This window comes from Epinephelus moara, chromosome 6 (genome assembly GCF_006386435.1).
Source record: "Epinephelus moara isolate mb chromosome 6, YSFRI_EMoa_1.0, whole genome shotgun sequence".
NCBI lineage: Eukaryota > Metazoa > Chordata > Actinopteri > Perciformes > Serranidae > Epinephelus > Epinephelus moara.
Window position 1 is genome coordinate 42,998,501 of NC_065511.1, and position 13,072 is coordinate 43,011,572.

At 41.1% G+C, this 13,072-nt stretch overlaps 1 protein-coding gene across 2 annotated transcripts; it reads left to right on the forward strand.

Moving 5' to 3' along the window:
* The first annotated feature begins 453 nt into the window (after positions 1 to 453).
* On the forward strand, positions 454 to 12,017 carry adam15 (ADAM metallopeptidase domain 15). Of its 2 annotated transcripts, XM_050047029.1 has the most exons (6): positions 454 to 726; positions 1,699 to 1,767; positions 4,086 to 4,133; positions 5,971 to 6,036; positions 6,760 to 6,908; positions 7,695 to 12,017. In XM_050047029.1, the coding sequence occupies exons 1-6, from the start codon at positions 562 to 564 to the stop codon at positions 7,756 to 7,758; spliced, it is 561 nt and encodes a 186-aa protein (XP_049902986.1). In that variant the 5' UTR covers positions 454 to 561; the 3' UTR covers positions 7,759 to 12,017. The 2 variants fall into 2 exon arrangements, with proteins under 2 accessions (XP_049902986.1, XP_049902987.1); XM_050047030.1 differs by lacking the exon at positions 4,086 to 4,133 and having other exon boundaries at positions 464 to 726.
* The last annotated feature ends 1,055 nt before the right edge of the window (positions 12,018 to 13,072 follow it).

The window sequence follows — 13,072 nt, forward strand, 5'->3', positions numbered from 1 at the left end:
GCACAACTCCTCTTTGTTTAATTTTAGATTTAAATAATTTAGGTGGTCGGGGGACAGACACCGTTTGTATAAAACTATGAAAACTATGGCTGGGTAACTGAACTAGAAGCTCAGAGAGGCGTATAGGACTGCGTCTCCGAGTCCTGGTCTCAACTCTGGGTTGTCAGGGATTTGATTTACTAAGATCCCACCTGTGCTGTGGTTTCATCACCATTCATCAAGAACAGTAATAATAATCTGTATTTTAAGACATGACGACTGTCTGGAAGTCACAGATAAAACATTGGACAGCACAGGGAGGTTTCTGGGTAATGAAGTCCTCAAAGTTTAGAGAGAGGTGCAGCTTTACGTCTGATCGTTGGTTTAGTTTGTGTTTGTGAGAACAAGTAAAGAGTCTGTGGTGTTGTCATCGTGATTTGTGTTTAGCTGAAGGAGAAAGAAATAGAAGTTGTGATTACATTATAAAAACATCAGTCCCCACATGTCTGAGTGTCCTTGAATGCATCACTGTAAGATAACAGTGAAGAGAGCAGTGGTCTGTATGAGGATGATGATGAAACGATGATGAAACGAGCTCCACAGTGTTTTAAATGTTTCCTAATCTCACATCTCTTCAGGACGCCGGTGATGGAGCGAGTTGACGGCAGGAACGGAGAGCAGGTCCGACCCCTGAGGTACCACCTGAACCCACCGACTGACATCCCACTGACGCCGTCACACAAAGAGGTAACCATAGCAACCACACCTCCACTGATTCACCCCCCCCACAACAAGACTGTAACAGGCCTGAGAGGGGAAAAGTACAAAAAGTTTCAAAGTCTTGTTACCAGGCCTGTTTGTGCTGAACGTCTCTGATGAAAGTCTCTTCCACTGACATCCAGGAAATAAACACACAAACCGATAAATCACCTGCAGCATCACCTGGTCCAGGTGGCGTGCCCGCAGTCTTTCTGAAAACTACCACTAAGACGCCAACGTCTGTAATAACAGATGTGAACTAACCACAGATACTCGATTCAAGTTGTATGTAGAGCTGTGATGTTTAACCTGCAGTGATCTGTGGGATTATGGGAAATGGTGTTCATCCACTCAAAACAAAAATATTAAAGCAAATGTAAATAACTTTTTACGTGTTTTAAATACTGAGACTGTCCTCTCCTCTCAGTGGTTGCCTCTTACAGCCTGTGGGCTGTGACGGACACGGGACGAATGTTCGAGGAAAATCCAAAGAATATGACGTCATGCGTGTTCCTGAGTGCTTCAGAGAGAGATGGTTCATCAATAACTTACAAACAGAACCTGTAAATTAAGAACATATTAGAAATTATTTTAAGCTGCCGTTCATATACAAAATATCCAGATTTAACATGAAGCAGTGAACTGTCAGTGAAGATAATATTTGTTACAAAGGTCGACGAGGTTCTGAATGGAGTCATTATTCTTCTGAAACAGGAAGCTGAAAGTTCTGCTTTCACTTCCTGTTTCCTGAACACCTTTATAGTGAACGGAGACAAAACGTCTTGCGACATGGATTTATTGTGAAAGAGTAGGAGGAAGTGACACAACACGACAGCTGCAGATGTTTCTTCTCCTCCTGTCACTCACATTAACACACCTGCTTGTTTGACCTTTGACCTCCTCTCCTCTGCATGTGTCAGCTGTCACTCTGCCTCTGCTTCCTGTTTTCTCTCCTATCAGGTTCATGACAGGCCTGCTCCTCCCACTAAGCCACTCCCCCCTGACCCCGCCTTAAAACCCCCGCCGCAGGTAAACTCACCTGACCTCAGCTGGAGGTGTTAACGTCTGTGTTTGTGTCGCGTCTGCTCACAAACCGTCTGTAAACTGTCCGTCTGATCAGCTGTTAGTCTGATGTGTTTCTGTCACGTCTCTGTCTTGATGTCGTGTCGTGACTGTTGTCCAAGTGTGCATCATCTGTTTGAGCTGTTTTATCATCGTAGTAGTGACGGCAGTCTGAACGGGTCCAAACCTTTGGACCTGATCTGAATCAGAGACGAGGAAAACCTCCTCAGAAACGACACAACAGTCTGAAAGAGACCTGAATATGTTCAGAACCAGTCCAGATGCAGTCTGTCCAAACAAACAGACTCATCTTAAAGAGACTAAATCTGATGTTCTGTTTGGTTTCAACTCCTCGTATTTATTTTCTGTCAACTTCCTCCTCATGTTGTCAAAGAGCACCTCCATTTATCCCTAACATGTTCTCACTTTGTCAGCCTAAATATATTTTTCTCCTGTGATGGTGATGATTTTTATTTATTCTATTTATCCCATATTTAACCAGGTTAGTGTCGCTGAGATCAACAGTCTCTTTTACTAGGGAGACCAGGCCGAGACAGCAGCACACAAAAAGTTACAGCCAAATAACAACACAATAAAAACAAGAAGATCGACAGTGACATGTAGAAATATTAGAACACCTACACACAGTGACAGGAACCAACAGATTAATTCATCCTTGTTCATATGAGAGCTTTAAAATCAGGCACAGAGACCAGTTCACATAGTTGAAATCTTTCTGAAGGTTATTCCAGGTGAGAGCAGCAGAGCACATAAAAGCTTTGTTTCCCAGCTCAGTCTGAGCTCCAGGAGCAGACAACAGAACTAAGTCTTGAGATCTCAGACTGTGGCTACAGTCAGATCTCTGTTCAGTCAAAGTACAAATGTATGAAGGGAATTTATCCAGTATGGGTTCATAAATAAATGAACAAATCCCAGTGACTGAGCCTACAAAAGGTCAGAGATGGCCGACCAGCCTTGGAAGATGATGATGATGATGATGATGACACACATGGTCAGAGTTTATCCAAAGTTCAGACCTCACATGTTCCTCTGAACTCTTTTAGTCCATTCATGCTTATGACTGACATGTTGAGTTTCCTTCGGTGGAAGTTTTCCTGTTTTTCTTATCATGCTATATTTCGGATGTTTTCACATAAAGTCCTTTTTAAATGAACTGAACTCAACCCTCTGAAAGTGGACCAGTTCTCCTTCTGGTCACCTTCAGCTCTGGTGGGGCCTCAGTCCTCTTCCTGTTCACACTATAGCCTGTATATAATATATACTGACATAGTTTTGTTATTGCTTTGATGTGGAACTGCAGTGTGTTTATGAAGCCCCACACTTTCAGGTGAACTTAACGTTGGAGGAGAACCTCAGTGTCTCTGTGCTGTAGACTGCTGTTTGATATATTCTACATTCCACATCTGGAGACGTGCAGTATCTTCCCTAGATCAAACTACTCCTCGTCCTGCGTCCTTGCAAGTGTTACAGGCCGACGTGGTTTCGTCTGTTTTTTCAAGCGTCCCAGGTCAACAGCATGTGATCTAGAGGGCTGAATACAACGGCAAAGACCAAAGTGAACCGGGAGCGCTTTGTGTTCACAAGGCGCAGGTTAACTGAACCGCACCAAGGACTTGAAGGAAATTCAGATCACCTCGGGAGGTGGTCTGAGTTTGGTTCGCTTCAGAGGGGTCTGAGTTCTCTTGGAGTGTTCACAAAATGCTGAGTCACAGCTCTGAGTCCGTTTAGAGGGCTGAAAAGGACCAAGTGTGAAAACACCCTCAGTCTTTGGGCACATCAGACTCATGATCTCAATGCCCCCCGTGCAGCTCTCAAAAACACCTCGAGGGAATTTCTTCAAATTTGACACAAACGTCCACTTTGCCTCAAGAATGAACTGATAAGAATTTGGTCAGAGGTCACTGTGACCTCAAAAATATGTTTTGGGCCATAACTCGAGAATTCATTTGCTAATTATGACAAAATTTCACACAAATATCAAACAGAGTATAACGATGATGAAGTGATCAACTATACTGCAGCCGGCCACCAGGGGACAGCGTAGGTGCTTTGGCTTCACTTTTGGTCAGCTGTTGTGTCGTCATTGTTATAAAAGTGAAAAGTTTGAGTCTCATTATTATTATTATTGTTATGAGACAAACACATGACATCAGAACACACACAGAGACTTTACTGAGGATCAGAGAAACTGTTTGATGGTCTCGTCCTGCTGACCTCTGACCTGCTGCTCTTCTTTATTTCTGCTGCTTCGACCTGTTAAACAGCGACCTGCCCCCCCCACCAAGCCTCTGCCCCCCGACCCCCCCAACCAGGTACGGTCACCGCTACCTGTAGTGTGTAGTGTCACTGTCTGTCCTGTGTGTGTCTGCACTACATGTACAGATGTAGCTGAAGTTAAATCTGACACCTGTTACAGGCTGCAGCTCCTCCTGCTGGTCGGAGGACGAACAATCAGTGAAACATGCACATGGAACATCTCTTTATGTTCCTGTGAAACCAGTTTAGTATCAGTTTTTCTTATCATCGTCAGATCATATATTCAGACTCAAACCAACATGTTAGTGCGTCTCTCAGTACTGTCTAACTTCCTGTCTGTGTCTCAGCTCTGAGCCCGTTGGTTCCTTCTGAGGACGTAAAACTTTAACAACACAAATACATAGTTTTATTGGTAATTTCTGAAACGGCGTCTCACTGAAGTTTTTATCAGACAAACAGGAGGAAACAGTTGTTGGTCGTTGTTGGACATTTTTCAGCGGCGGATTGATCCACAGCTGATGTTTTAGTGCAGGGACTTTTCCCTCCCCTCTGCGCTGTGATTCGGTTTGCAGGTGTAGTTTGGTAGAAAGAAAATAGTTCCTACATGAAACTGCTCACAACAAGGTCTGTGGATTATGTTGAGAAACTGAGTCTTGATTTCTGGAAAGAGACATTGATGTTGAGTTTATTAAATGTATTTTTTTTTTTTTGGCGCTTTGAGCACCTCAAGCCGAGTGTCATCTAGTTCCATTATGTTAAAGAAATGGCAGACATCTGTGCGGCTGATATCTCCAACAGTCGACAACTCACATCAAAACGATCTAGATCAGTGGTTCCTAAATGGTCCGGCCATGGGGTCCAGATTTCTCCTGAGGCAGTGGTTCAACGTTCACACAGTTTAATACATTCAGCGTCATACTTGTGTCAGTCCATGTCGTCAAGCTAGTTTGTCGTCTCTGTCGTGAAGCTGTCCGTTAGTCTCACACTCTACAGCAGGAAACAGCACTCCAAAGTAAAAGCTCTGTGCCAGAAATTCACTGCACTTCAAAATAAAGAGCGTTTTATGACAAACTTGACATGTTAGTGAGTCACTTATGGTCAATTCAGAATGGACCTGCGACCCACTTTTGGACTGCAACCCACCAGTTTGGAACCACTGATCTATAGTGATAGATAGCACCACAGGTAACAGGAAACATTTGTATTTTTGATTTGGGGAACTGTTCCCTATTCCTCACCCTCTTTTCCCATGTGTCTTTAAGTGACAGTTTTTTAAACTGGTCCAGTGCTTAGAGAGTGAAACAGGCTGTGATGTCACCAGTCTTGCAGGTTTTCTCCGTCAGTTTACGTCCATTAAAAGTGTTTTTACCACTGACAGACTCAGATTGTTATTCTGAGAGTCTGACAGCATCACGGAGAGATGAAATGTTTCTATATTTTTCACTTGTCCTTAAAAACACGGACACATGGGAAAATAGGGTCAAAGTTGAAAAATATCAGAGCTCCGCTTTACGTAACAGATCAGAGTACTTTTCCTCCACTGGTGGAAATATGTGTCAAAGTTCAAGTTGAGCTCTGAGAGTGAAACTGCATGTGTGTGCTCTGACTGCACTCATCAGTCTGAGTGTGACTTTACAGCATGATGGTTTTACATTTTCCTTCCCTTTAATGTTTCTACCTGCATGCAGCATTTATAACAATAAAGTGCCCTTTAAGATAATTTAATTCTGTATTTATAAATGAGTTTAAGTGTGTAAACGTCTGTGAAGGCAGCAGCAGAAAGTCAAACAGACAGAAATCCTCTCAGCATGTAACTGCATCAAACAGGAAGTGTAAAGCATCTTCCTCTCACAAAGCTTCACTCTTCTCTCTTCCTCCTCACTAACCTTCCAGCTGCTGGTGAGTCGCCCAGCTCCGCCCAACAAGCCCCTCCCCCCTGACCCCGTCACACCTGGACAGGTACACCGCACCTGCATGCTGTTAGCTGTTAGCATGTAGCACGTACGTTCTTAGCATGTAGAAAGAATCTGATCCACTGAATGAAGTGATGAGAGGGTGACGTGTAATCCTGCCCGACTGAGCGCTGTGATCTTTGTTCCTGATTGGTGAATCGTGATCTGATGGATTGATCGTTGTGATTGTTGATTTTAGCGTTGAATCAGGAGTCAGTGAGTTTCAGGTAAGATGTGGTTTGATGATCAATAATTGGTGGAGGTGATTGATTGGTGAAGGTTGCTGGGGTCATGTCGGGTGTTCAGTGAAAATCAGCACTTCCTGTACATTTCACATTAAAAGTTTATAAGGAAAGTTTCTTTGTCACTAAAAGGCTTTTAAATTGAAACCTGGTTGCAGCAAGTGTTAAAAATTATTTAAAGTAGATTTCAAGAAATTTTAAAAATGACAAAGTAGAAACAGCTCGACGCATGTGAGTTTGAAAACAGTGTGACATCAGTGTTTGAATATTTCCCTCATGGAAACACCGTCAAGCTGAAACATCTCTGATAAGTATGAAGTGTTAAATTGATAAATCCAGATCTGAGGTAGAACAGGATGCTGTAACTGATGTTCATGTTGCTGTAAATAAGGTGAAAGTTAAAGAGAGTAAAAGTTAACACTGACGTTGGAAACGCACCTTTCTGTTGCACTAAGGTTCATATTTATTTCCCATGATTCTCTGTTCAGGTCCCAGTTCCACCCAAACCTGTGGTGCCCATAAAGCCCCGCCTCATGGCGCAACCACCCCATCACCACATCCCCCCTCACCCCGGCTACCCCGCCAACACCAAACCTCCACAACACGCAGCCGTCGCACCTGCAGCTGCTCCCAACAGGTGAGAACGTTACAGCAATCAGAGATCCAGATCTTCAGAGTCATTTACACAGGTGTTCTTCAGGAAGTCACAGCATCAGTGGAAAGTCAGGAAATGATAAGAAAGTCATGACTTTTTTTTTTTTTTAGAAAGTCAGGAAATTTTTGAAAAGTCAAGATAATTCTAGAAATTCTGAACATTTTTAAAAAGGAACGATATAAAAAAAAAAAAATCATGATTTGTTTTTAGAAAGTCCAGAAACTTTTAAGTCATATTTTGAAAGTCAGAATTTTTTTTTAAAAAACAGGACATTTTCAGAAATTTGCAAAATTTTAAAAAAGTTGGGACTGTTTTAGAAGGTTAGGAATTTTTTTAGAAGACAGGACATTTTGAGAAAGTCGAGACATTTTAAAAAGGAAGGAAATTTCACAAAAGTCAGGATTTTTTTTTTTTTTTAAGTTTGGATTTTTTTTTTTTTAAAGTTAGGATTTTTTTTTAGAAAGTCATGACTTTTTGAGAAAGTCTGGAAATTTTTGAAAAGTCAAGGCATTTTCAGAAATTTGCAAAATTTTTAAAAAGTTGGGACTGTTTTACAAAGTCAGGAAATTTTTTAAAAGTCAGGACATTTTTAGAAAGTCTTGTTTGAGTTTAGTCAGTAAATGTTATTATTAATCAAAGGAAGTCATTTTTTCTACAAATAGTGGAATTGACCAGGTCTACTGGAAACAATCAAAAAAAGGATAGATCCCAAAGAGAAGATAAAAATACAAAAGTAAATTGAGAAACCTTTTTGTTGTCTCTCTGCAGACGACCTCCTGCTCCTCCACTCCGACCCACAAACCCTCAGAAAGTTGACACGTCGCCGCTTTAACAGAGAGTAGAGACTCTGAATAAAACTTTCCTCTGTTCGGCCTGGTGAAGATGATGAAGATGATGAAGATGATGATGACTTTATTATCCAGTTTGCACTCAGTCGTCGGATTTCTCACTCAGTCCTTCATGAACTCTAGATACTGTAAATAAAAGTTAACGTGCCTTGCTCAGCAGCACCTCGGCAGTGATCATGTGGACACTCGGGACCGCCGGCTGCTGGAAATGATGTCACATTAAAGTGTCCTGGTGTCGCTCACACAGGCCCCTGCAGGGGGCGCAGTGCCTTCAGAGCTCAAGGACCCTGAGATGGGATCAAACCTGTGATCAAAGTACAGACTCTTCAGTAGAGTGGTTTCCAAACTGTGGTCCAGGACCCTCTGCAGGACCCCGAGGAGATCAAACATGATTTCTGTTTGTTTCTTTTTCTTTCTTTCTTTTTTTTTAGTAAAACCGAATGTAGAAGGTTTTTCTTGGCAGGACGGACGATTTACGTTTCAGGTGGATGAAACTTTATCAAGTAGGATTACATCATCGTCATGGAGTTATAATCTTTTAACCTTTTATTGAACTCAGTGTTTTTAAATGAAGTGTCATCAGATCGGATGAACCTTCATCAGACGGTATCAAATCACAGATGAGTCCTCTGACAGAAGATATTTGGCATCTCAATCTAAATAATCATGGAGTTTGTGACATTTTAAAGACTTGAGATCCTGAAGCTGCCCTCCAGGATTAAAGGGATAGTTAGTATATTTTTGAAGTTGGGTTGTCTGATGTACTTATCCACAGTCAGTGTGTTACATGCAGTCACTGTCAGTCGGCACGGCTATGTTAGCTGCCTAAAAAATCTATAACTGTTTGACATTGAGAGTATTCTTTCACAGCTTTATCTTTCTGTCAGACAGCCTGATCTAGCCGTCAACGGTTTCAGTTCCCCGTCTATGCTCTCGTCACAGCCGCCACACTCCACTAACAAAAACAGCGATTTAACATGGCTGAACACAGGAGCTGCAGGTCTACTGAGTTTGTGTTACTGTGTGACTGTGGTGAATCTGAGCTAACACTTTTAAACGTCAAACTCGCACAATAACACAAACAAACTAACTGGTTGAGGCAGAAGTAGACCAGCAGCTCCTGTGTTCAGCCATGTTAAATCACTGTTTTTCATAACAGAGTCTGGCTTTGAAGAGAGCGATGTAATAGCTTTAGCTCCCAGTCAGAAAACGCTGTCTGACAGAAGGTAAAGCAGTGAAAATATTCTAGATATTACAAACACTTCGTCTGTTTCTTATTTTTAAAGATGAGACTTTTTAAAGTGGCTAAAATATGTTTAGTTTGCTGACCCCTCATCAGCAGTACATTGCTTAGCTATCTTATCAGACTCCAGTCTGAAACTGAAGGCGTGCCGACTGACATCTACCCTTCATATCACGCTGACTATGGATCCCGTACAACCCCACTTTAAAAAAACCTGAACTATCCCTTTAAATATTTGGACTGACAGCAGATGAACCGCGGTGGGTTTGAGGCTCTGACGGGGGAAGAAATCTGAGATTTACAGAATGGAGGTTTTGAGAAAGAAGTTTTTAGAAAAATGTAATATTTAAAATAAATCAAGACTAAAGTAATATTTTGAGATTGAAGTCATCATAAATCAAGTTGTACTATTATCCGAAAGTTGTAATATTACAAGAGAAAAGATGTTTTGACAATTTTATTCATATTAAGACTTTATCCTCTAAATGTTACGACCTTTTCTCAGAATGTTTCTACTTTGAATTTAACCTTGCACCTTTATTTTAAAATTACATTTGGACTTCCTTTCTTGTCTTGATCTCTCAGATTTTTTCACCCTGACATTCAGTCTCAGTATTTTAACTTGTTAAATCTCTGTGTCATCGTACTCGCTGACTGCTGGAATGAATCAGAAGGATTTCCTGATCATGAGAATCTCGTTGGACCTCAGACTTTGTGGTTCTGGCTTACTGGGGCTGCTGGTTCTATCCCAGTTCACCCAGTCTGTTTTTGCTTGATCAGGTTTTTATTTTTCTAACCCGCCTTGAGATTTCTATCACAGACCGTCAGGAATGTTCGTGACGTTACGCCAAAGACGAGCTGGAGATAAAAGATGCTGTGAGATTCATCTGAGCTGTGATTTTATGTTGAAGGAAAATCTGTTTATTTGCCTTTTTACCAGCTGAAGTTTTTCATTTCTACAAAATAATAACACTTCCAAAACCTGTGAGAATTATAAACTATGTTTCTATAAAACCCTTAAATACATTGAACACAAGACGAAGCTCTCAGCTGTAGGAGAACTTTGACTAAATGAATATCTGGAATCTGATCAGAGAACAAGTCGACAAAATTATGAATCTTAAATGTTTGATATTACTTTTTTTGTGCTTCAGAAACTTTTCTGTTCTTAGTTTGGTTTTTCAGGTGAAAAATGAGACAAAAGCATTTTTCATAAAGTCAGAGCAGAGTTTGAGTCAGAGTCCTCTGCTTGTTATAAAATAAGGTTCAAATTAAAATGAACCTTGATGAAACAGAGCAGAGGTTTAAGAAGGTTTGAGACTGATCTGTTGCCTTTTGTAGCTTCAGTGTTGCTGCTGTTCGTCCCGTCATGTTTCACTGTGAAAGTTTTCCAGACTTGAAGAGCGTTGCAGGTTTTACTCCCACTCCTTCAGTGTCTCCAGTCCTGATTCACATGTGTGTTAGACTAAACTGTTCACAGTCAGGCTAGAGGTGGAGGAAGTATTCAAATCCTTTACTGCAGTAAAAGTACGAATATCACACTGTGAAAATACTCCACTACAAGGAAAAGTCCTGCATTAGTAAAAGTTTGTGAGCATCATCAGGAAAGTCAGACTGTTAGAGTAAAATGTTTTTGGATTTTTTTTTTTTTTTTTTGCTGTAGATGTTTCAGGTTTGGCTCATTTTAACTCCTTTATATCCTGTTGGGTAGTTTAATCTACAGCAATGCATCATGGTCTATGAGATCATCATATGTTTGCAGTGTGGCTGTCCTGTGAGAACCATGTATCTCTAAAAAGTCAGAAAAACAGCCTGTTTCCAGCTTTGGGACGACGACTGTTCAGTTGATCCAAGAGGGTTTTTAAAGAGTTAATTTAGCTTAAGACAGAAAATTTAAATAATAATGATGCATTTTATTTAAAGGCACCTTTCAAAGCACTAGAGGACCCCTTACAAGACACAATTAAAAAAAAATTGATGAGGGCCTCAGAGGACAGTGTACTGTCCAGGAAGACTACCAGACTCTTAACCTGAGGGGACGGACGAACTTTGGAGTTGTCAGTTAGAGAGAAACTATGCGGTTTAGCTGAAGTAGATTTAGTACCCACAAGGAGAACCTCAGTTTTATTACTGTTAAGTTTAAGGAAGTTGTACGAGAGCCAAGACCAATAAGCTGTCAGAAAGGGAACTTGGTGGAAGTAGGCCTGGTGGACAGATAGAGCCGGGTGTCATCAGCATAGCAGTGGAATTGAATACCAAATTTTCTAAAGATATGACCAAGAGGTAGAAGTTAGATAATAAATAAAAGGGGGCCGAAGATGGAGCCCTGAGGAACACCACTATTAACTGGAAAAGAGCTGGATCTGAAATTTCTGAGTTTGTGAAAGTGTTGAAAGTCAGTTCAACAGAAACATTCAACACATTTGGAGATTTGTGGTTTTTACTGGACAGGAAGTAGATTAAACAACTATCGTCTGTAAAGTAACTACATCTGCCAGATAAATGTCGTGCAGTAAACAGTACAGTATTTACCTCTGAGATGTGGAGGAGAAGTGTAAAGTAGCATAAAATGGAATACTCAAGTACATGTACCTTGAATTCATATTCAAATACAGAACTCGAGTAAATGTTCTTACTTCAACCTCTCAATCTTTTCTCACAGGAGAGACAGAATATTTTTCTACTTTAAATTTACTTGTGTCTTTAAGCTCCAACTGTCACTACAAAAGGCAACAGATCATCTAAAGAATCATTGGTTGTTATATTAAACTGTAGAAATGTGAAAAATCATTTGCCCCGCCCACAGGAAGTGATGTCACTACTCATGCTGGACAGAAAACTCGCTGCAGCAGAACTGAATGTTTTCACCTTACAATCCTTAGACTCCGATCATTCAGGCTGATTGATCGATTAGCTGACTGACTGGTTTTCATGCTGTTAGCGTCCGTTGTGTTCACATGTGCTGCTAGAGGAAACGTCCTCAATAAAACTGTTTCTACATTATCTCTGTTTGTTCACGTCATTGACAGGTTGAGTTAAAATACATGAGCTGGATGAAATGTTTAATTTAATTACTGACATCATAGTTCTCTTATTAATCTACATTTACTTATTTTTCTGTTTTAAGACTCACAGACAGAAAAGTTACCAACAACGTTAACGAGCTAACAGCTAACTGAATGTGCAGTTATTATTAGAAACCAGGCCAGTACAGTTTTCAAACATGTAGTTGAACCTTTATGGCACTGCATCACACTATTTCCACTAGACAGGCGCCCTACAGGGCACCTCATCACGTTTTCTCTAATGGAGGGCCGCCCCAGAGGGCACTGCATATATTGTTTCCACTGGAGGAGCATCCTTAAACGCACTTGATCACGTTTTCTCCACTGGAAGGGCACCTTAGATCAGTGGCTCCTAACTGGTCCAGCCACAGTGTCCAGATTTCTCCTCAGTCATTACTTAAAGGACCACACAGTGTGATATATTCAGCGTCATGTTTGTGTTTGTTCATGTTGTTGAGCTAGTTTGCTGTCTCTGTCATTGAGCTGTTTGTTAGTCACTCACTCTACAGCAGGAAACAGCACTTCAAAATAAAAGCTCTGTGGTGGACATTCATTATACCACTTCAAAATGGCATCTTAGAGGGCACTGCATGTTTTTTTCCACTGCAAGAGGACTCTCATTTTCTCCAATGGAAGGGCATCTCATCATGTTTACTCCAATGGAAGGGCATCTCATCTTGTTTTCTCCAATGGAAGGGCATCTCATCCTGTTTTCTCGTTTTCTCCAATGGAAGGGCATCTCATCCTGTTTTCTCCAATGGAAGGGCATCTCATCTTGTTTACTCCAATGGAAGGGCATCTCATCTTGTTTTCTCCAATGGAAGGGCATCTCGTCTTGTTTTCTCCAATGGAAGGGCATCGCATCATGTTTACTCCAATGGAAGGGCATCGCATCATGTTTACTCCAATGGAAGGGCATCTCGTCGCATCTTGTTTTCTCAAATGGAAGGGCATCGCATCTTGTTTTCTCCAATGGAAGGGCATCTCATC